General features: G+C 46.4%; 1 protein-coding gene across 1 annotated transcript; it reads left to right on the forward strand.

The window, feature by feature from the left end:
- Window positions 1-92: 92 nt before the first annotated feature.
- On the forward strand, window positions 93-21,265 carry LOC308171162 (zinc finger MYND domain-containing protein 10-like; the record flags this gene model as incomplete). The annotated part of the gene is made up of 15 exons (XM_080546018.1): window positions 93-187; window positions 5,765-5,873; window positions 6,451-6,567; window positions 6,774-6,827; window positions 7,121-7,273; window positions 7,819-7,907; window positions 8,540-8,634; window positions 9,012-9,187; window positions 12,675-12,780; window positions 13,377-13,460; window positions 19,383-19,443; window positions 19,606-19,813; window positions 20,155-20,378; window positions 20,479-20,612; window positions 21,249-21,265. 15 exons carry the CDS (start codon window positions 93-95, stop codon window positions 21,263-21,265), a joined length of 1,722 nt encoding a protein of 573 aa, XP_080402144.1.
- Between the last annotated feature and the right edge of the window lie 2,451 nt (window positions 21,266-23,716).

A 23,716-nucleotide genomic window follows, 5' to 3' on the forward strand; every position in this document is an offset into this window, starting at 1 on the left:
CACCTTCCTTGGCAGTTATCGTAACTCGCTCCTTTTATTTCTAAACGTCACACGTTGTTTTACATCGCTTTGTTATTTAACAAGTCTGAGATATGGAGTCAGTTACTTTGTTACTTTCGCCTGGAGAGGCAGAAGGATTCGTCCGAAGTCTGCAAACGTTCTCTCTGAAGGAGATGGGCTCTCCCAGGTGTGGAAAGCTGCTCAGCATCGCAGGGACACACACTAGCTAGCGGCTAGCTGGTTCGCCTCTTAGTCCAGTCAATCTAACTAAAAAAAGGCCCAACCCAGGAGAAATTGCAATAGTAATGTTTCATAGTTTTTATTGTTCCTAATACCCTCCTGCATCATATACTAAAAGTCTTAATTAATTAATTTATTGGATCATACTTTTTTCAAGGTCAAAAGAGGTTAAACAATGTTTTTGAGTGACGCCATCTGGGTAAAATGGTGTTAATATTGGAGGGCCTATGTATACCTATCCAACATATTTGGTGTCTTTTCCTATGTTTTGGGGGTCAATCTTTCCAATAAAATACTTTTTCAGAGGATATTCTTAAGTCTTATACCTGTATTAGGGGTACAACTACCCCAACACCCACTTATTTGCCAAATGTGACGCCAGACAATGTTTTCATCAATCAGTTGCCAACATACACTTTCAGTTTTTTACATATTCTGAAAATACAGATTGTAAGCTTTCAAATGATGTGTCACACATTGAAATCGGACAGAAATTGAAGACGACACGAGTATTTGAATGTTGGTGCACCTCAAACACAGAATGGGAGAAAAGTCACTGATGAAACCACAACAAACGCTGCTAGCTAGGCCTTGTCCACACTACACCGTTTTTTTTGTAACGCGTCCACACAATCACAGTTGTAAAAAAACACCATCCACACAAAACCGCGTGTAAGTGTGTAGTGTAACCATGTAACCAATGTTGTATGTAGGCCTACACCTTTAAGTTTTGTTTTTTTACTGAAAAGGCAGCTCAATTAATATTACCTTGTAAATAAAGCTGACATTTGCTAGCTAGCCACAGCTGGCAGGGTGATAGTGTTCGTTAGCAGAGCAAAATATATCAGAAGTTTAAAAGTGTGCCTTGTTTAATAACTTTGTTCCAGATGGAGACGGATGAGTGTGTATTCTGTGGGAACCAAACATCTGATGACGTGCCGACTGTCAAGTTAACCCAGAAGGGATGTGATGGTTTTGTCAGAGCCAATGAACAATGCAATGTAGGCATAACCGTAGTCCCTGGCCAAGTGGTTCATGTAGAATGCCGGAGGAAATTTACCAACCCACAGGACATAGAAAAACAGAAGAAACAGCAGCAAGATATTGAAGCAGGGGTAGTTGGTTGTAAGCGCAGATCATCTGGCCCCTCATTTTCATACAAAGATCACTGTTTGTTTTGTGGGGTGCATGACAGATATTCAGGCAAGTTAAAAGAGTTCAAACTGATTGAACCAAAGACTTCCAGACCAAATTACTTGAATGTTGCACTAAGCGTTCGGACCATTGGTCTGATATAGTGAGAGGAAGATTGCTATATGTGAATGACCTTCACGCTGCTGACACAGTATACCACAAGTCTTGCAACGGCAGCTTCAGAACTGGAAGACAAGTTCCCAAGTGTTTTCAAGATGGCTCAAAAAGGCGTAAATCTGGGAGGCCCCGGTCCCTTTCTCGTGGTGATGCTTTTTTGAAAGTGGCAGACTATCTGCGCCATAGTGATGAGGAGCAGACGACAATAAATGACCTCATCATCAGGATGAAGGACTACTTAGGAGATGATGAGGAGCCATACAGCTTTCGCCACATGAAAGAACAACTTCAGAGTCACTTTGGTTGTGACATTTTGCTCAGTGAGGTAAAAGGAAAACAGAATGTGGTGACATTCCGAAGGACGGCTTCAGCAATTCTCCATGACTTTTTTGAAGGATCCAAGAGCAATGATAATGACAAGGAGAGGCTTATTATGGCTGCAGCAGAAGTCTTGAAATCTGACATGAGGTCTGTTGTGCAGGGAAATAGTTCCTATCCAACAAGTCTAGAAATGTCATCAGTGATGAAGACATTGCTATATGTTCCACAGTCTCTGCAACTCTTCCTGCGCACACTATTTGTTGGGAAAGAAAAGGAATTAAAAGTTTGTTCCATCGGCCAAGCCATGATGCAAGCTACCAGACCAAGAGCTCTACCCACAGGCAGTCCACATTATCGCCGGAGATTTTAATCATGCCGACCTGAAGGCAGTACTACCCAAGTTCTATCAGCATGTTAAATGTGCAACAAGAGGAGAAAAAACACTGGATAAGGTATACACCAACATCAAGCGTGCTTACAAGGCTAGACCGCTAGCTCATCTAGGCATGTCTGACCATGTGTCAATCCTCCTGATCCCAGCCTACACTACCATGAGGAAAAGTGCTCCCATCACCACTAAGACTGTCAGAACCTGGCCAGAAGGGTCCGCTCCACTGCAGATCTGCCTAAATGACACCTCATGGCAGGAATATGAGCATGAGGACCTGGAACAGTTCACGTCGTCGGTTCTGAACCACATAGTGAACTGCACCAACTCAGTCACCGTGGACAAACGGGTCCGGGTCTACCCCAACACGAAGCCATGGATGACTGGGAAGGTCCAAAAACTGATCAATGAGAGGGACAACGCCTTCTTCGCAGGGAAGGGCACACTGCTGTACAGCACCACCAGGGCTAACCTAAAGCGCATCCGAGAGGCCAAGGCAGACCACAGGGAGAAGATTGAGGAATGCTTCCTGAGCAACGACTCCAGGCGGATGTGGCAGGGGGTTCAGCACATGACAAACTTCAGAGCCAACAGGCTCACAGCCGCAGAGGACAACCCCCTGCTGGCGGAAAAGCTGAACTCCTACGCCCGGTTCGACGAGGGGCGAACGGAGGTAACCACAACACAAACACCACTCTCTCCAGCTCTCAGCAGCCTCACCCTCACAGAGCATGAAGTGAGACGCGTGCTGAAGGCGGTGGACCCCAGGAAAGCCTCGGGGCCGGATGGCGTCCTGGGACGGGTGCTGAGGGAGTGCGCCGACCAGCTGGCCGGGGTTTTCACCAACATCTTCAACCAGTCCCTGTCCCAGGCCACCATCCGACCCTGCCTGAAAACCTCAACTATCATCCCAGTCCCGAAGAAAAGCACGGTGAGCTGCCCAAACGACTACCGCCCGGTGGCACTCACACCAATCATCATGAAGTGCTTCGAGAAACTAGTCCGGGCCCACTTACTCACACGCCTCCCGCCCAACCTGGATCCATACCAGTTCGCCTACAGAGCCCACAGGTCCACAGAGGACGCCATCGCGACGACTCTCCACGCCACTCTATCCCACCTGGAGAGGGGAAACAGCTACGCGAGACTGCTCTTTGTGGACTTCAGCTCTGCCTTCAACACCATCCTTCCAGACAGGCTAGTGACCAAACTACTAGACCTGGGACTATCACACTCTATATGTGCATGGATCAAGGACTTCCTGTCCGACCGCCCCCAGAGGGTGCGGGTGGGCTCCCACACCTCCACAGCCCTCAGACTCAGCACTGGGTCCCCCCAGGGCTGCGTGCTAAGCCCCATCCTCTACAACCTCTACACCTACGACTTCACCCCCGTCCACCCCAGCAACTCCATCGTAAAGTTTGCAGACGACACCACTGTGGTGGGCTGCATCTCGGGGGGGACGAGGCGGCGTACAGGGATGAGGTAGAGCAGCTGAGCAAGCTGTGCAAGGTTAACAACCTGCTGCTGAACAAGTCAAAGACCCAGGAAATCATCGTGGACTTCAGGAGGAAAAAGTCTGAGGTCCAGCCCCTGCTCATCGACGGAGAGAGCGTGGAGAGAGTCTCAGCCCTCCGATTCCTGGGGGTGCACATACAGGATGACCTGTCCTGGAAGAACAACACAGCAGCCACCATCAAGAAGGCACAACAGCGGCTCTACTTCCTGAGAGTCCTCAGGAAGGAACACATCAAGCAGGAGATAATGGTGTTCTACCGCGGCGCAGTGGAGAGCATCCTCACCTACGGCATCTGCAACTGGTTCTCCAGCTGCACAACCGCGGAGAGAAATGCGCTACAGAGAGTCGTGAGAACAGCCCAGAAGATCACCGGCGCCCCCCTCCCCTCTCTGGAAGAGCTGTACAACACACGCTGTCTCAGGAAGGCCTCCAAGATCTCCAGAGACCCAACCCACCCTGGGTACGAACACTTTGCCCGGCTGCCCTCGAAAAGGCGGTACAGGACCATGGCCGCAAGGACAAACAGACTGAAGCACAGCTTCTACCCCAGGGCCATCCAGGCCCTGAACACAGCAAAGACCTAGGTTCTGGGCCCTGGACAGTCTGGACGGATTGATGGCAGCTGCTGGATTGAAAAAATCAGATGTAGTGCTGAGGCACAAATATGTACATTTCAAGCCTACAAACTGCGACACTTTAAATGAATGTGCAATAACACTATGTGCAATATGACAACCCTAGTCGTCTATCTGTACAGTATAGTATAGTGGATAGTGTACATAGCCTTTATTTATGTAAACCAGCTCCTTCCCTTCTTGTTTTTTTTTCTTTTCTTTCCTAACACCAGGGGAGCCACCCCTCCTAAATGTCGTTGTTTGGTACCTGTACTATAGCAATGACAATAAAGACCATTCATTCATTCATTCATTCATACTTCCACCACTTCAGCTTGGGGTTGGTGTACAAATGCATCACCACTTTGCATCAACATTTCTAGTTGACAGTCTGTCACCTTGGGTTTGGCCGTTCATATCATATGTAGAGGTACAGATGTATGAAAGAAGTGCTGCAGTAGCTGAGAAACTTGAGGTACGTGGACTCACACCTGGGCACTTCATACAATATGTTGCTGATAATGCTGACCATAATATCCGAACAATTGATGGCCATGGAACGTTCCAAATTCCAAATTCCCTGTTATAGAGGACCGTGACTCTAATATGACAACAAGATGAAACAAGAATTTTTAACCTGGCTTTATCCAATGTTCAGATTTCTGATCTTGAATGTTATGCAAATTAGCACATATTTCATTAGATAATGCCTAATTTGCATATTTAAACATAATATTTCAGAAAACTTGTAATACAAAAAATAGTAGTCTTAATGTAAGTGATTAACTGGGGAAGTTTCATGGTGATATCTATTAGTTAATTTTTTTTATCCTATTAACTGGCTGTGTTGCGCCTGGCACAAAAAAAACACATTTTCGACCCCTGAATTTACCTTGATCCAATAAATATTAAGACTAAGACTTTTAATAAGTTATTTGGTTGTCCCTAGGGATCACAAAAAAACTTGAATGATTACTATTGCAATTTCCCCTGGGTTAAACCACAGATTGACTGGACTATCTAGTCTAACTGAACTTTACATTTTGAATTTCGTGAGTTTAGAATGATAAGGTTCTATCTCCGTTTAGAATGATAAGGTTCTATCTCCGTTTAGGGCAGTTCAGAGATATTGAGCGTCAAAGTTTTTACATTCCATTATGTTTTGTGAGATGGAACCTTTGTATTTTATGAATTACTAACTCAAAAATGTCAACATTTTAAAAATAACACCACACAGGCATTAATAAACACCTAATGGATCAGATTATGTGAAAAACTAAATTTTGACAAAAATGGAGATAGAACCTCACGATTTGTCAGCAATATGATGTTCTGTTTGTAGCTCATTCTGTTGTGTTTCTTGATCGCCAGGTGGTTCAGACAACACGAGTATATAGAAAAACTCTACATGCAGGCGATAGTAACCGCTTCATTCACGCAGGACGAGTTCATCAAGGAGCTCCTGGTGTCGCACGGGAAGGTGAGAGGTCAACGTCTCTCTGTTAGAGCTACACACCCAGCCATCACCTTGTCTTGAGATGTCTTAAGATGTCTTAATTAACCAAAATAAGACATTTTGTCTGTCAAGATTGTCTTAAGTCGTCTTAAGACCTAACCTGAAGACATGCACACATGCACTCACTTAAGACATGGAGCATAAGAGCCATATTTTCTGTGTCTTGAAGACACAGAACATCTTGAGGTGTCTTAAGACACTGAATATCAATGTCTTAAGACAGTCAGGCGATCTTGTTCCAATTGGAATAATTCAAGTATAATAATGATAATAACACTAGTAGTGTGCTTCCAATGATGGGGCCCGTTCGAATACTCTAACGATGCGTCCTTCCTTCCTCCCCCTTGAAGTAACATACTCAATTAGCTTGGATTGGGTTTGGTTTAAACACGCTTTGCACACCATGCATTGCCTTCACCCATCGAGTCATATCAGATCAGTGATTTCATTCAGTCTAGAAAGGAAGGAAGGATCAATTTTAAGACCACTCAGTGCCCTGGTTCCATTGACAACATTCATTCTCCTCTTCCCTCTTCCTCAGATCCCCACCTTGGTCCATGAGATGATTCTGGTGGAGGTTTGGAAACAAAAAGTGTTTCCTATTCTTTGTCAGCTTCGGGACTTCGATCCGAAGAGCACGTTTCCTCTGTATATGGTGGTGAGAGGAGAAACCGTGTTTGACCTCTGCTGTGATCATATTACAGTGGAGGCTGGTGGAGGTAGAAATCGGAGGACGGGGCTCAGTGTAATGCAAGGAATGCACCACCTCCTACCTCCACTGACATTCTGTATTCACATGCTGATGTCGTTGTTATACTGACAGTTCATTCCATTGTTTCTTCTGCTCTATTGTCTGACATTCAGATTCGCCACGAGGTTTCAATCATAAACCTTCTGGAAACAGTTATGTATCATAAGGTGAGCAGTAGTTTACATACGCCTCAGCACAACACTAGCAATGTTTGCAGTTTGCTTTTTTTTTTTTTTACATCTCGAGATCATTGTGAAGCTCTATGTATATTTTATATGTGTACTTTAACTGTGTAAATTACAATCGAACCATCAGTGAGGTGCAGGGTTGGCCGGTGGAGGTAGAAATTGGAGGATGGGCTCATTCTAATGCATGGGACGGAATGAGGAATGGTATCAAACACACGTGTGTATTATAGGATGCCACTGAATACAGTTTGTGTGTGGTGCCATGGTTACAGGATTCCTGTGAGGCAGCTGGTGACTCGGTCCTGGACCTGGTTGATTACTGTCACCGCAAACTAACCCTGCTGGTTGGCCGAGCCTCCAAGGACGACACCCCCAAGCAGGACAGACTTAATGGAACACCGAGTGCAGACCTCTCCTCCATACAGGTGAAGAGTGTAGCAGTGTTGACTTCAATTCAGTTGAACAGAACTGTATTCATCCCAGAGGAGCAAATCACACATGATATAATCATATATTATTATTATACAGAATCAGATATAACAATAATCACATGAAAATATTTAAATAGTACACAACACCAGCGTTTCTCCTACTATTAACCCTAACCCCACCCCCTCCACGTTGGACTGGTAATCAGAAGGTCTTGATTTCAAATCCCAACCTGGGAACACCACCACTAGTGTGCCCTTGAGTAAGGCACTTAGCCCTAAGTTACACCAGGGAGACTGTCCCTGTAATCTATCTAACTATAAGTCACTTTTGGATAAAAGCGTCTGCTAAATCGTAAGAATGTCAAATGTAAATGTACCCTGCTTAAGAAAACATCTGAGGGAAACGCAACATAAAAACATGAACACAACACTGAAAAATCTGCCGTCTGGATTCCAGGCAAGTAGAGCGTTGTTTAACCCAGGATAGAGGAGGTGCTTTGGTTGTAAGAGCTCTACTGTGCTGTGTGTGTCTGATGCAGGAGTTGCAGGGGCAGAATACTACACTGGAGTTTGACATCTCCCTCAAGGCTCTGTCTGTCCTGCGCTACATCACAGACCATACTGACAGGTATGGGATTCACTGGGACGGGTCCGTTAGGGACTTAGATAATGTGACTTAGATAATGTGACTTTGAGAATGTGACTTAGATAATGTGTTACATCGTGGGACTTGAAGCACTAAGATCAACGATTGCATTGTAGGTCAGCACAGGTGTACTTAATCAGATTGGGAGGCGCATTGATACTGGAAATGCAGTCTGAACTGAAGGTTGTTGGGATATTTACCACTGTTGCTAGCCAATCAGAATCCAGTATCCAAACATGCTGTTGTAGAAAACTCAACTATGTAGTTCATGTAGATGTTCAGTAGATTAATCAAAACTATCTTTTTGGGAGTATTAATACAAATATTAACAAACAAAAGTGATTGGTGATACTGATCTGGTGAACAGACTTAATGGTCTCACCAGATTTCACCCACCGCTTGACAGCACATTCATTGAACAATGTGGTCCTTTTTCTTGTTTAAATTGTATGTATGCTCCCTTGTAAAAGAGACCTTGATCTCAGTGGGACTCCCTGCCAAAATAAAGGTTACATTGAAAAAAAAAATACAAAAAAAACTAATCTTTAGATATATAGATTCTTGTGATAATAGTAATGTTGCTGATGAAAATGGTTGCCCTTGTTGTTTTACAGTATCAGTGTGATCAGTAGGATGCTGTGCACTCATAACCTGCCCTGTGTCCTGGTGCAGCTGGTAGAGAACTGCCCCTGGAGTCGCTACACTGCAGGTTTGTCACACACACACACAAATGCATGCACATGGTCACATGTTAACGTACTTAAATCTGTGGATAGTCTAAGTGCATGCACACGCTCAGACACACGCACACACACGCACACACACACACACACACACACACACACACACACACACACACACACACACACACACACACACACACACGTCACATCAATCTGGAAAATAGATCAAAAGACAATTTTTGGTTTGATAACATGAAGTTAACATAAACATGATCTTTATAGCCACTACAGAAACAACTGATACACTTTGATACCGTTTTTTCATTTCCATTAAACAATGAATTAAGCTTGCATGGCCCTTACCCTACATATCATTATAGCCGTACTCTGTCTCCCCCTACAGGCGAGGTGGAGAAGTACATGGCAGGTGGCAAATGGCAGAAGATTCCATCGGAGGACCGTGTGAAGATGACGAAGCTGGACGGCCATGTGTGGATCGCTCTGTACAACCTGCTGCTGAAGGAAGACTGCCAGAGGAAGTACGACTTCCACAACTACAACAAGAACCAACTGATGAAGGTAAACAAGTTCTCTACTGTAGATAAGGTCCCACGTGTCTATTGGTCTATCTTTATTTTGTATTTTTATATATTTTATTTGGATTATTATTCAATTGTCACTTTATTTTGTTGTTGTTTTTGTGGTCAGAGCTTCTGTAACTCGTGAATTTCTCTCAGGGATCAATAAAGTATCGATCTATCTATCTATCTATCTATCAGTGGCGGCTGGTGCTAAACATTTTTGGTGGGGCACAGCAGTGTTTCCTCCAGGATTTTTCACATCAGTGGCGGGGGGGGTCCTCTTTCGCGCGCGCAGCGTGCACGATTTTTTTTTCCGCGTGCACGCGCATAAAACGCGCACTGGCGCTCAAAACAAAGACGTAATTTCACTTTACCCACGCAATACCCACTTAAACATGTGTGAGGATACGTAACGGCGTTTTGTGACAGAACTTTCACTTTCATTCATGAAATTCACCCGTCTGTGTTACGAAGCACTTGAATTTTGGACCATTGCGACTGACTATAGCGTCATATACCATCAAAGGGGGGAGATGCGACATGAAATATGTCAGAATGCAGCAATATCATGCACAGATCAGCCTTAATACTCTCGCTGCTATGTTATGATTAGCTAAATTGATGCTAACGTAGCATGCGAGCTACGAGCTAGATAACGTACAGTAGGTGCGAGCACCACAATGACAATAGGCTACCGTAGCTAGCCAGCTACATAGCTAACGTTACTAACACCAGAAGACAAGACATACAAACTGTGGTGAGCTACATTGCTTGTGTAACATTAGCTAGTAGCTATCCATTTTTCACTCATACACGGCCGGAAAAGTGAACAGAAATACAACGCTGACTTACGGTGGTATCTGTCTTCACAAAGAGCTCCAGGATGCTTTCGCTTGAGGTGCTCGTTCATTGCAGATGTACTCCTGTGATAGGCCATTTCATTTCTGCACAGTTTACAGACCACCACATTGTTTTCTTTTTTTGTAAAAGCCGGAAATTGCAAAACGTCACGTTTGACGTCAGACTTAACAACCGGATATTCAGGACGCACATTTTTGCGCCCCGGCCTAGAAATAGGAGACAGCCAATTGGAGCGCTGCTACAGCTCACGTGTAAGCGAAAAGTATTCGGCCTGCCATAGACTTGCATTGACCGGCGCCCCGACGCCTCCCCCTATGTATTTTAACAGTGAATTTTACACACACACAGATAAAATGTTTATTGTATTGGAGGATTTTTAATGAATGCTGATAGGCGCCGACAGAATATCAGCCGCATTTTGTGAATAAACAATGTTTATTTAAAAAAAAAACGTTTACAAATCGCAACTAGGAAGTGAAGGTGGGGAACTAGGAAGTGAAGGTGGGGGCAGCGCCCCAGCGCCCTCTATCGGCCAGCCGCCACTGCTATCTATCTATCTATCTATCTATCTATCTATCTATCTATCAGAACCCTTAGTTACCTTCATCTCCCACTACTAAGAGATATATATTTTAATTTTTGCTATATACCAGGGGAGACTGGTGGAGATACAAACAGGAGGATGGGCTCATTATAATGGAACGCAAACATGGTAAATAATTGCGATTTCGGTGTAAGTGCCCCCCCCCAGTCACAGACAAGTGCGCGATGACGCAGTGCCGCCAAACTATCAACGAAGAAATCCAAATGTCCAGGCGACAACTGAGTGGCTCTGCCAAGCGAAAAACTAAGCAAGGCAAAGACTCAAGACATACGGCCACACTTAAAAATTGGACTTTTTTATTTATTTCACCTAGGCCTAAAATTAGCACCGAAGTTAACAGTGTGTGTGTAGCAGAGCGAGCGAGCCCATTCACAGCCACACTGGAGCAAGTCTTGCTGAATGTGGAGTAAGAATGGTTCATGTCATGACCTGAATGTGTAGTAAGAATGGTTCATGTCATGACCTGAATGTGGAGTAAGAATGGTTCATGTCATGACCTGAATGTGGAGTAAGAATGGTTCATGTCATGACCTGAATGTGGAGTAAGAATGGTTCATGTCATGACCTGAATGTGGAGTAAGAATGGTTCATGTCATGACCTGAATGTGGAGTAAGAATGGTTCATGTCATGACCTGGGGTTAGACATGTCGGGTAAATATAACGGCCTCCAGGCGCATCTTAAAAAAGCAAACCCCCTGATTCATTACGTGCCCTGTGCTGGACATTCCCTTCATGTTGTCGGTGTAAACAGCATTAATAGCTGTAAGGATGCGAGTGATTTCTTTGACCTACTTCAGTCATTGTATGCGTTTTGTGCAGCATCCCCTCACCGATGGAGCCGGATATTTAAAAAGAAGGATGTGAACATCAGCAGGACTCTAAAACCACTGTCCAGTACTAGATGGAGTTGTAGGACTGACTCTACCAAAGCGTTGAGAGAGAACTATAGTGCAATAAGAGAGGCCTGATAATAATAAGATTCCCTGCTGGCAATTGAATCCGAGTTGGTCAAAGAGATGGACTTTGAGGATTTAGTAAACGACTTTGCCTGCGTAAAATCAAGAAAAAATAAGTTCTGCTAAAGGTAAGGCTTATTTATGATTATTTGGGGCTAATATGAGGCTGTGGCTGATTTGGGCAGGCTGTGTGATGCACAGGGCTATAGCCTACGTCTGATACAGCATCACAGGGCTATAGCCTACGTCTGATACAGCATCACAGGGCTATAGCCTACGTCTGATACAGCATCACAGGGCTATAGCCTACGTCTGATACAGCATCACGAAGGTGAGCAGAGCGGCAAAGAGAGAGGCGCTGTTTATTTCCATAATACCTGTAGTACGCTTCATTAATGCTGACAGACAATATGTTCTTATTCTTATATGCCTGCAACAGTCGTTATTGGACTTGGTTGGTATTGAGCTTGTTTTATTGTAGTATACAGTATGTGCATTTTCCCCCTTTGTTATGGTTTAGCATGTAGTCTCAGGCCATTTATGATGGAAATAATTAGCCTATATATAGAAAGTCGTGTTGCATTGTGATGTGAGTTGCATTCAGATTTGAGCATCAGTGTAAAGGCTATACTACGGCATTAGGCCCAACTGTGATGAGCCTGTACTGTAGTTATATGCTCTTGTAAATCTATGGGTTTTGTAACCATAGTAAATATCACACTTTCACTTGCAAAGTAGGAGGGTGTGTGTGTGTGTGTGTGTGGGGGGGGGGGGGGCACACACATCAAGTCTGGTCACCCAAGGGCACCCTAGGGGGTTAATCCGGGCCTGCCGGCGCTACCTGATTGGTTGGCGAAGCAGGGAAGGTAGGGCAATACCGCTACCTGATTGGTTGGCGAAGCACTCATGAAGAGCCCCCTCATTGGCTGGCGAGTGAGGGGGCTCTTCACGATGAGGGGGCTCTTCACGAGTGCTTCGCCAACCAATCAGGTAGCGGTATTGCCCTACCTTCCCCTACCATCCTAGGTTCTGCGACCGGGGGCTGGTGCGTTCTCTGACCCAGAGGGGCCTCAGCGTGGACAGCAGAGACAACCGTGGCTGGAACGCGCTCCACGAAGCTGCGGCGCTCGGTGCCACGGCGTGTGTACGTGTGCTCCTCAGGGCTGCAGGTGAGAAACGAGTGGGAGAGCTTTGCGATGATGGCTGTCTGCATGCTTGGTGTTAAAAATGAATATTTACATTGTCACTTTAGCCATTTATGCTCTGGTGAAAAAGAGAGGATGAAGGGGACGGTGCCAAATTAGGTAGTTGAAACATGCCACGATATGTACTCCCCCTCTCAATCTTCCCTATTGTTGTGACTGTAGACCTTGTGCACTCTCACCTAAGATTCCCTCTCTCCATTGACTCTGAGCAGCAGGTTCCTCCCGCGGTCATTGTGACTATTCATAACTCATTGTGAGCAGTTAAGATGTAACCTGAAGAGATAGGTCTTCAGTCTACGACGGAAGATGGGTAGTGACTCTGCCGTTCTGACAGCCGCGGCGTGGGGAGCTCATTCCACCAGCGGGGAGCCAGTGTTGTGAAGAGACGTGATCGGGCAGCCCGACTGCTGTGTAGAGGAGGTGGGGCCAGTCGGGCACACACACACACACACACACACACACACACACACACACACACACACACAGCAATTCACTCCCACTCTCTCCTCAGGGTTACAGGGAGATTGTGTGTATCCTGGCGGGCAAGTGTATTCTTGAAGTGTATGACGACTACAAGATCACACCCTTGTTTGTAGCTGCACAGTACGGACAGCAGGAATGCCTGCAAATCCTCATTGATGCAGGTACACAGCTCTGCATCTGTATGCTTTTTGTAAATGGCTGCTTGTGTGTGATGGCTTACTGGTGGAGTTGTTTATATTTTTCATGTGCATATTCATTACAGTTGTTTACACGACACAAAAGATGAAAGACAAGCATCCAATGCTATGTATGTATGTATGTATATATATATATATATTATATGTATATATAAATATTATGGGAGCCAATATACTGCCTATAAATACTGTTTGGCTAATCCATGGGAGGGTTCATTTGGGGGTTATTTTATTTGTTGTTTGTGATTGGTTAAAAGTATGCATGAGTGGAGTGATTGGTTAGATAGAAATGGGGGCGGGCTTAAATGAGTGTGATCTGAGAGACAGGGGAGAAGGGAGATCAGTTGTATAGAGAGATGGGAGTTGGTAAGTTGAGTTCTGTATGATTGTGTAGTTTGTTAAATCTTTTCTGTTAGTTTGTTCACTGTTGTTTATTTACATGTACTAATATCAATGTATTGTGTTCAGTTTTACAATCTGTTTAATAGAGGAAGAAGGAAATCAAACCGAATTGTGTCAGTCTCATCATTTCACCCGTACTGCCGGAGCAAGCAGAAAATTCACCATTCAGCTAACTAGAGGGAGAGCTGAACAATTGTAAAACACCCGCTGACGACCGCAGGAGGACGGACCGTCAGTTAGCTAAGGAATACAAGCCCGGTTGGACGCAACAGAAGCTCCGGGAGGACAAGGATCCATTCACCGGAGATAAGAGCAAGCTAAAGCCTGGTCAGGTTAGTGACGCAGCCGCCAGCTGGCAACGGAGCCGCGGCGCCCGAAACTGTAGCTAACTAGCCACTTGCTAGCCAGCGTAGCATTAGCAAACTAAGCTAGCGTTAGCCCTGTTGTCGCAATAGAGCAGCAGGCACGCGGTAGAGCTTATAGCACTCAAGGCTACGGCTAACTAGGCCGGAAACGGAGCCGTGGCGCCCGCGACTGTAGCTAATTAGCCACTTGCTAGCTAGCGTAGCGTAGCCAGCTAAGCTAGCGTTAGCCCTGCTGTCGAAATAGCGCAGCAGGCACGCGGTAGAGCTTATAGCATTCAAAGCTACAGCTAGCTAGGCAGGCAAGGAGTGAAACAATCCACGGCTAGCTTCAACTGGTTAACCCAACTGCAAGAATCCACAGCCAGCTAGGCTAACCTACAAGACCCACCAAGAAAGGAATTGCGAGCTAATAGCAGCTACCCAGAGAGCTACCCACACCCAGCACTCTTCTCTGTGACTTTTTGACTGTTTGCATTAAAATAGGTTTGTGTGTACCTGGGTATTAAGTCGTCGGGGGGAGGAAAATCCTCTCCCACTTTATTATTTTATTTTTAGCAGTATCCCTGGGATGACCCCACGGTGAACCTGGTTCCGCTGCCGAAGACTAGTTAAGGAAGTGCAGGGACCAGCGCAAATCAGCTCAGGGAGTCAGAGAGGGCTGAAGAGATAAGATAGAAAGACGAAACAGGTACACACAAGTTATTTCTGAGTCACAGGCAGAATGGAGGCACTAAGGACCGAAAGGGAAAAGTTGGCAGTCACTTTTGAGAGAGGATACCGCCACATCATCAGGTCAGTGGCATTGATGGGCGAAGATGACATGAAACGCGAGTGGATAGCGCTCCTGTCAAACGCGAAAGACCTAAACTCTGCAGACGACAATTATGAGGAAGGTTTGCAGGCGCTCTCGCCGAAGATGAGAGGAAAAGGGCCGACGCTCTCGCCGAAGATGAGAGGAAAAGGGCCGACGTTCTCGCCGAAGGTGAGAAGAAAAGGGCCGACGTTCTCGCCGAAGAAGAGGCCAAAGATCGAGCGACAAATAGAGAAAGGGCCGACGCTCTCGCCGAAGATGAGAGGAAAAGGGCCGACGCTCTCGCCGAAGATGAGAGGAAAAGGGCCGACGCTCTCGCCGGAGATGAGAGGAAAAGGGCCGACGTTCTCGCCGAAGAAGAGGCCAAAGATCGAGCGACAAATAGAGAAAATAAAGAAGCCATTGCCAAGCTGGAAAGGAAAGCCGCAGAGGCAAAACTGAAGTCAGCTGATAGCGTGGCCGAGTTTGAGAAGGAGACAGCGAAGGTGAAATTGGGGGCCGAAGAAGAGATCGCTGAGGCAAGGCAGAAGGCCGCCGTGATTGAGTTGAAGGCAGCAGAAATAGCCGCTCAAGAGCGCGCCAAACTACTGGAGGCTCAGCGGGAAGCATGGGAACAAGCCCGGGAGGCAGGGCTGGAGAGCGCCACATATGGAGGCAACCGCACTAGAGCCAAGATCAAACTCCCTCCAACAAGGCTGCCCGTGTTCAGCGGGTGTATGAGAGATTTTCATCGCTGGCGGAAAGATTGGGAAAGCCTGCAGCGGCAGGGAGACCCATCGGGGTCGCCAGAGGTGAAGAAACTCCACCTCCTCGAGAGCATAGACCGAAAGGTTTTCGAGGAGCTCAAACTCTCGAGCTACCGCTCAGCGGAAGACGTATTCAAAGCCTTGGAGAATCGGTTTGGAGACAAGGCAACCATCGCGCTGCAAATTATTGAGGAATTGGAAAGAATACCAGCGGTAAAAGGAAACCAGCCGAGGAAAGCGATCGACCTTATTCAGGCAGTGGAAAGAGCCCTCATGGACCTGACAGACTTAGGAGAAGTGGGCGCTATGAAGAACCCACTTGTACTTAAGGCCATCGAGGGCAAACTGCCAGATCGCGTGCAGGAAGGCTGGATTACCTTTGTAACCGAACCCGAAAACCAAGTCGCCCCAGACAAGCGGTTCGATGCTCTTCTTCTGTTTCTGAAAAGGCAGGAAGTAATCCTCGAGGGGATAGCTCGAATCCGAGGCTCCACGGAGACCTCTGAGGGAACACCGGAGAGGCCAGTCAGATGGGAGAAGAGGGCATTCACGAGGGCCACGGAGAGAGACTCACCGGTAGATGAAGAAGAGGAGGAACATCGAGGTGAAACCAGAGTCACGGGCAGGAACTCGGAAAGAAGAGAAGAGTGCGACATCTGTGGAAGCGATCAGCACGGTGGCAAAATATTCTTCTGCCAAAAGTTCAAGAGTGTCAGTCTGGCAGAGAAACGAGCCATAGTAAGGCAAAGCAAAGCCTGTCAGAAATGTTTGGGCATGCACAGCGCCGACGGGGAGTGTAGTAACCGGTACCTGTGCAGAGTGTGCAAGCGGGAGGAAGGAAGGGCAAGTCATCACTACCTTCTGTGTCCCGAGTGGAGTGAGGGAAAGAAGACAGGGCCAGGGTTCTCTGATAAGCAACGAGAATTCCTGGATTCTTTGGGACTCAACCCTGAACAGGAAAGGAGGGCGAACGCATTCACCAGTAAGGCTTCGATGACGCTGAGCACGGGCGCAGAAGGCGGGGGTCTCTTCGCGGAGAATGGGCCAGAGGAACATCCAGTACTAATGATGACATTGATAGTCAAAACAGAAGCAGGAAATGCCCTGGGAACCCTCATAGACCTCGCCTCCGACACAAATTATATCACCAACTGGGCCGCCGATCGTCTCCAACTGGAGCGGAGGCAAGTAACACTGACCGTGCAGGGGGTCGGTGGAATGAAGGTCAGGGTCAAGACTAACAAATACCTGCTAAAGGTCAGGGCGTGGAGCAACAACAGATGGAGTCCCCACGAGATGGTATGCTACGGGCTCGACACAATCGCTCGTGCAGACAAGGTCATCAGTCCAGAGCGACTCTGTAAGTTCTTCCCTGGGGTCGAGAAGGAAGAGCTGGTCCGACCTAAGGAAATCGAGCTCTTGATCAGCCACCGAGAGGGACGACTCGCTCCACGGTGGAGAAGAGGGACGGGAGACTTAGTGTTGTGGGACGGGCCTCTGGGGAAGACCGTGGGAGGAACGCACCCAGACCTGTTTGAAAGTTGGGAAGGATCCGCACACAACTCCCAGACGCACTTTGCGCGTTCTCTGAGAACGGAGGCAGTAAGATTTGAGGAGATCCCCTGCAAGACGCCCAACGCAAAAGAAGAGGATGGAGACCAGAAGCCGCAAGGTCATGAAAAGACCGGGAGAACAGCTGCAAGCAGCAAAGAGGTCCTCGAGTGGTGGAGCTGGGATAGCATCAGCGCCGCGTGCGAGCCAAAGTGTGGAGGGTGTCGCTGCGGAAATTGTCAGCCGGGCGGGAAAGAGATGACTCTCGCAGGGGAAAAGAAGATCAAAACCTACGCAATTACCCGCGTCAACATCGGGGACAAGCCAGCCGGATGCATCGCCCAGCTGGCCATGAGGAAGACGGCAAGGCTGCCAGAGGTCGCCCACCTAAAAGAAGAGCGGAGAGCACTTGAGGAGGACACCTATGTAGACGACATTCTAGCGTCTCATGGCGACAGGAGAGAGCTGAGGAGCATCACGGAGGGAATCGAGAGGACGCTCAACGCTGGAGGTTTCGCTCCGGAACCACGGATCCAGTCGGGTCAAAGTGGGAGGAGCAAAGAGGGCCAGCCTGCAGAAACGAGGGCCAATGTGGAGCCAGAGTCAGAGGTGTTGGTGCTGGCTGATCAGCTGAGCGAGGAAACATCCAGGGGAGTGGCTGTAAGTGCTCGAGACAGCGTGAGCATGCTGCAACGGAAAGCGTTCACTGCAACTGTAACACGCGCTCAGGCGAGGAAGGGGCTGGACCCGAAATGCGCCATTGAGGAGGAAGCAAATGCAAAGGGGACATCCACACCGGTTGGGAGTTCCAGGGACCTCGAGCATGAGAGGGACAGGCTTTGGGGCGCTGCTCTCATGGACCTGATTGAGCCAGAACGCTTCAGTGGAATAGGCAGGCTCATTCGGGTAGTTGGGTGGGTCCGGCGAGCTGTTAGGCAGTGGTTGTTTTGCAGGAGGGCTCCAGAAGACGCAAAGTGGGAGGCTACTCGCCTGAGGGAGACAAGAAGCGGAGTTAGCCTCGGCGTCCAGGAAGAAGTGGGACGGTTTTGGCGACAGTGGAGTCAACTAGCTGGGCCCGGACTTCTCATCCGCACCAAGTGGCACAGAGAAGCTCGAAATGTGGCCGTGGGAGACGTGGTCTGGTTGGCTGACCAAAATGCCCTAAGGGGGCAATTCCGCCTGGGGCGGGTTGTGGAAGCGAGGCCAGACGAAAAGGGGCTGGTTCGGGACGTAAGAGTGAGGGCTTGCCTGAGCCAGCCTGCTCTAGGAGTGGGGGCTTCAGGACGAAGAAGGAGCGAAGGCCGCGATCTCTTCCCAACGCTCGACCGAGACGTCAGGCGGGTGGTCGTGCTGCTTCCCGTGGAGGAGCAGTAAAAATGACTGTATTGAAGAGAGGGAGAGTTGTGGTCCATTTAGTTATAAAGAACCAATGGACCAAGTGGGAGGTGTTTGGCTAATCCATGGGAGGGTTCATTTGGGGGTTATTTTATTTGTTGTTTGTGATTGGTTAAAAGTATGCATGAGTGGAGTGATTGGTTAGATAGAAATGGGGGCGGGCTTAAATGAGTGTGATCTGAGAGACAGGGGAGAAGGGAGATCAGTTGTATAGAGAGATGGGAGTTGGTAAGTTGAGTTCTGTATGATTGTGTAGTTTGTTAAATCTTTTCTGTTAGTTTGTTCACTGTTGTTTATTTACATGTACTAATATCAATGTATTGTGTTCAGTTTTACAATCTGTTTAATAGAGGAAGAAGGAAATCAAACCGAATTGTGTCAGTCTCATCATTTCACCCGTACTGCCGGAGCAAGCAGAAAATTCACCATTCAGCTAACTAGAGGGAGAGCTGAACAAATACTGTGATATATTGCATATTAATATATGTCTTGGTTGTAGGTGCGAATGTTAATGCCCAGGCATGGGACTTGGCTACGCCCTTGATGCTTGCCTCTCAAGAAGGGCATGAGGGTTGTGTGGATGTTCTCCTCACCCACGGTGCTGACCCAAACCTAGCCTGCCATGGCGAATGGCCACAGCTCCCCATCCACGCCGCAGCGCAGTTCGGACACATCAGGTATGCAAACATGCATTTGAAACATATTTTCTCCTGCTCAAAGAAACATGGCATCTTCTCACATGTGTGTGGGTGTGTTTGTGTGTGTGTGTGTGTGTGTGTGTGTGTGTGTGTGGGTGTGGGTGGGTGGGTCGGTGGGTGTTTTTGTCTTTGTCCTTGCAGTATCCTAGCCAAGCTTATTACTGTGACGGATCGTGCATGTGACCGTGGAGAGTCTTCAGTGAGTCCGTTGTACATGGCTGTGGTGAATGGACAGAGCCACGCTGTGGAGCTGCTGCTGAGAGAGGGCTTCAGCCCAGACGGCCAGAACTGTAACTCTGTCTTTGGCTCGGAGTCACCCCTATCCTACGCCCTCAGAGATAACCGCTCTGTGTGTGTGTTGAGGTATACACACACACACACACACACACTATGAGTGACATGGATTGATTACTCACACACACACTTCCCTTGCACTCCACCAGTCTTACCTTTACCCTCATCTCTCTCTCTCTCTCTCTCTCTCTCTCTCTCTCTCTCTCTCTCTCTCTCTCTCTCTCTCTCTCTCTCTCTCTCTCTCTCTCTCTCTCTCTCTCTCTGTGTGTCTCTCTCTCTCTCTGTGTCTCTCTCTCTCTCTGTCTCAGTGAATCTGTCCGGTTGTTGTTAGCTGTGGGGGCAAGTTTAAATCAGGAGGTATGGATTTATGCCATTTGCACCCACAAACCCGAGCAGCTGCAGCAAATAATCCAGCAAAGGAGTATCTCCAGACCAGAGCAGTTGAGTAAGAGCATCAACATATCCGGACCAGAGGAGAAGAGCAGAAGCATGTTCACGCCAGAGGAGTTGAGTGAGCTGTTGTATGTGGCGCTGAACACAGGCTTACGGACTGCTCTCTACTGGCTTCCCGCTCTGTTGCAGGCAGGACTGGAGCCCTCCCTTTTCCTGCAGCCCATCATGTAAGACACACACACACACACACACACACACACACATACAGAAACTCTTATAAGCTAATGTCACTGCTTTACATCGTCTGTTGTGTTTGATTGGTTTCAGGCTGAAGAAGGCGGAGCCTGAGGTGCTAAGTTACTTCCTGGAGTTTCAGAATTGGTCGACTCTCCCGCGGCCGCTATTAGACATACTTGACCAGCGACGGACACAGAACACCTGGACTCCACGCTCACACCAAGGTAAGACACATGTCAAGTGTAAAACAGAATATAGCTGCCCAATTGCATATTGCCCTGATCCCAACACTCTACCCTGATAGTAGAGGTGTACAGAGATGTCATTATCGGTATATGTATCTTACTTTCCTGTCTGTCTTCACTATATCTGTCCAATAAAATTAGAAATATGAGTGGGACTGCCCCACTCAGAAAAAATTACTTAAAAAGAAAAATCGTATCGAATCGTGAGTTGAGTGTCCTATGTTGCAAACAAAATGGGCATTTTTATTTTGTGGCCATCAACAATGATATGAATCGATTTGAAGAAACATAATGGCTGACGCACAGACATGTCAATCATAGCTTTTTTCCGAATAATAACGAGCAACTTTGGGTAGAATCTGTGTCTGGTTCCATCGCATTACTTGTGCTTTCATCTCTCACATTTCACGTGTGTATTCTCATGAACTGCCAATTATGTAGTTCACTTGTTTTTAGGTGGTATGGGCTAGTGGTCTATTTGGCGAGTATATAACAGCCACATATGTGTCTGTGTCTGTGTCTGTGCGTGTGTGCGTGTGTGTGTCTGTGTCTGTGTCTGTGTCTGTGTCTGTGTCTGTGTGTAGTGTCTCTGCCCTCTCTCTCTCACCTCTGCAGGCTCCAGATCAGGGTGATGTTGGGCTCTGAGACTCTGATGCAGACAGCTGTAGTTCAGCAGCTCCCTCTGCCCCCTCCACTACAGACATACCTCCAGTTTACAGACATCCTACCACCCTCACAAACATGTTTGCACCCCCACCCTTAGAGGCATCCTCATGTCCCAGAGGTGCCTGTAATCGGGCCCCTATTATAGGGGATGTACGCAAACATAAGATTCAGCTTATGTCATGCCAATTTGACGTCATTCAGTTTGTCACGCCTACAGTTTCACCTCATTCAGTGCTATGACAGCTGCATTTCTTTATGGTTTGATGAAATGCGGACAGGCAGGAGCAACAATGGTAACTTGTTGGTCTTCAGTAACTACTTATACTGCAATAAGAAAATGGAAAGACTGGAACCCATGCTGCACGCAGACTTAACTGTCAATGAACTGCAATCTGTCAACAATGCGCTGTGAGGTGAGTTTGTAGGAATGATGGCAAGCTGTCTTAGCACTAAATGTGTAATGCACAACTTTAAGGTTGACCTAAACTTAACACAAGATGGCAGCATTGAGTTATTTTTTGTTTTGACATTTGTCTTTTCTAATCCACATTTGACATAAGAAGATTGCAACACAAATGTACAAAGATGTCCATACATTTTAAAATGTCATTCATATTTGAAAATAAAGAAATTTAAATAAAAAATGTAAAAAAAATAATAATAGTTTTAAACATTTTAAACATGTAATTAAACATGACGGTGTCTGTTATTGCAAATGAAAGTACTATACTAAAATTATAAAACCAGTTTGGTTATATGATACCATTTCAATATTGCTTTTACACCGTTCACACTGAGTGGGCTGGCATGGTACAATTGTTCAACACTTGCCTCTGCTTCACTTTTGGTGAGTTTGGCAGCAGACCGCATAGTCTTGCTTGAAGTCTTCTTTGCCATTAAAAACACAAGAGGTCTATTTTCCACTTCATGGCATGGTTTACCCCATCTGCCATTGTGACGGCCAGGAGCTTAAGTTGCACCAACAGAGAGTTGCCTTTGGGGGGCTGCAGGGACTGGTGTCCTTCTGTTAGCACTGTTCATGACACTGTTCTGTGTGGCTCTTCCCATGTGGTATTCCTCCATAATGACTCATTGCATTTTCATTAAGTATGCTAGGTGGAATATGCCTAAAGACACGTAGAGGAAAATCACTTAGAAGTGTCATTTATTATATTGCTATTGTATGACAGTTTCTTTTTTGGATTTAGCTTATTTGATATGTTGTTTGCTCGATTTGATAAGCATTGTGGGGTGAGTGTGATACAGTGTTCAAATGATTAAGAAATGTGACATTTAAGAGTTTTAGAAAACATGAAAGCCCAGTTTAATATGAAGGATCTGGGAAAAATATCATCTTTCCTGGGCATTCAGTATGAGCAAAAGGGAGAGGAAATCAAAATGAATCAGAAAACATACATCCAAAAAAATGCTTGATAGATTTGGAATGTCAAACTGTAAACCTAGATATACACCATGTGAACTAAAAGTGGAAGGTGACCGAAACGAGGAGAGTGACACCAGCAAAGATTATAGGCAGTTTAATCTATGCTATGACTTGTACCCGACCAGATATTAGCTGGATAGTTAGTAAACTATCACAAACACTGGCAAACCCAAAAGCAGAGAACCTAGTAGCTGCTAAACATGTTTTGAGATACATAAAAGGGACAAGTGACTATGAGTTGTGCTTTAAGAAATCTGATGAAGACTTAAGTCTTATAGCTTATAGTGATTCTGATTGGGCATCTTCTGTGGAAGATAGACGTAGTACTACAGGGTACTGTTTTAGCCTGACAAAACAAGGCCCTGCCATATCTTGGAAGTCAAAGAAACAACCCACTGTAGCACTCTCGACATGTGAGGCTGAATACGTCAGTCTAGCCACCACTACTCAGGAAAGCATGTATCTAACTCAACTATTAAACGGCATGGATAATAGAGTCTACAGTATTTAAAGCTATCGTATTATCGCTATCCAACTGTTTCGTTTAGTTTGTCAAGCTGTGACATCGGGAGGTAAAGTTTAATTGGTGTTGTACAAAGATTTATGAAGACAACCAGGGAGCCATCGCACTAAGTAAGAACCCAGTGAACAGACAGGTCCAAACACATTGATGTAAAATATCACTTTATTCGTGATGCACTCAGTGAAGGAAAAATAGATATTGTTTACTGTCCATCAGAAGACATGGCTGCAGATACACTTACAAAGCCAGTAGTTAAGTTTAAGTTCAGAAAATTCAAGAGTTTTTTCTTTGGAAACTAATATGGGTATCATCATTTTCGGCTTCAGATGATGAGAACAAGTGGGGGTGTTGGGATGTGTGTTCTCATGTGTTAGGATGAGTGTACATTCATGGTACATATTTGTGTTGTAGTGCCTTGTGCACATTTATTGTGAAGGTTATATTGTTATC

This window comes from Nansenia antarctica (genome assembly GCF_963989245.1).
Source record: "Nansenia antarctica genome assembly, chromosome: 15".
Classification (NCBI taxonomy): Eukaryota; Metazoa; Chordata; class Actinopteri; order Argentiniformes; family Microstomatidae; genus Nansenia; species Nansenia antarctica.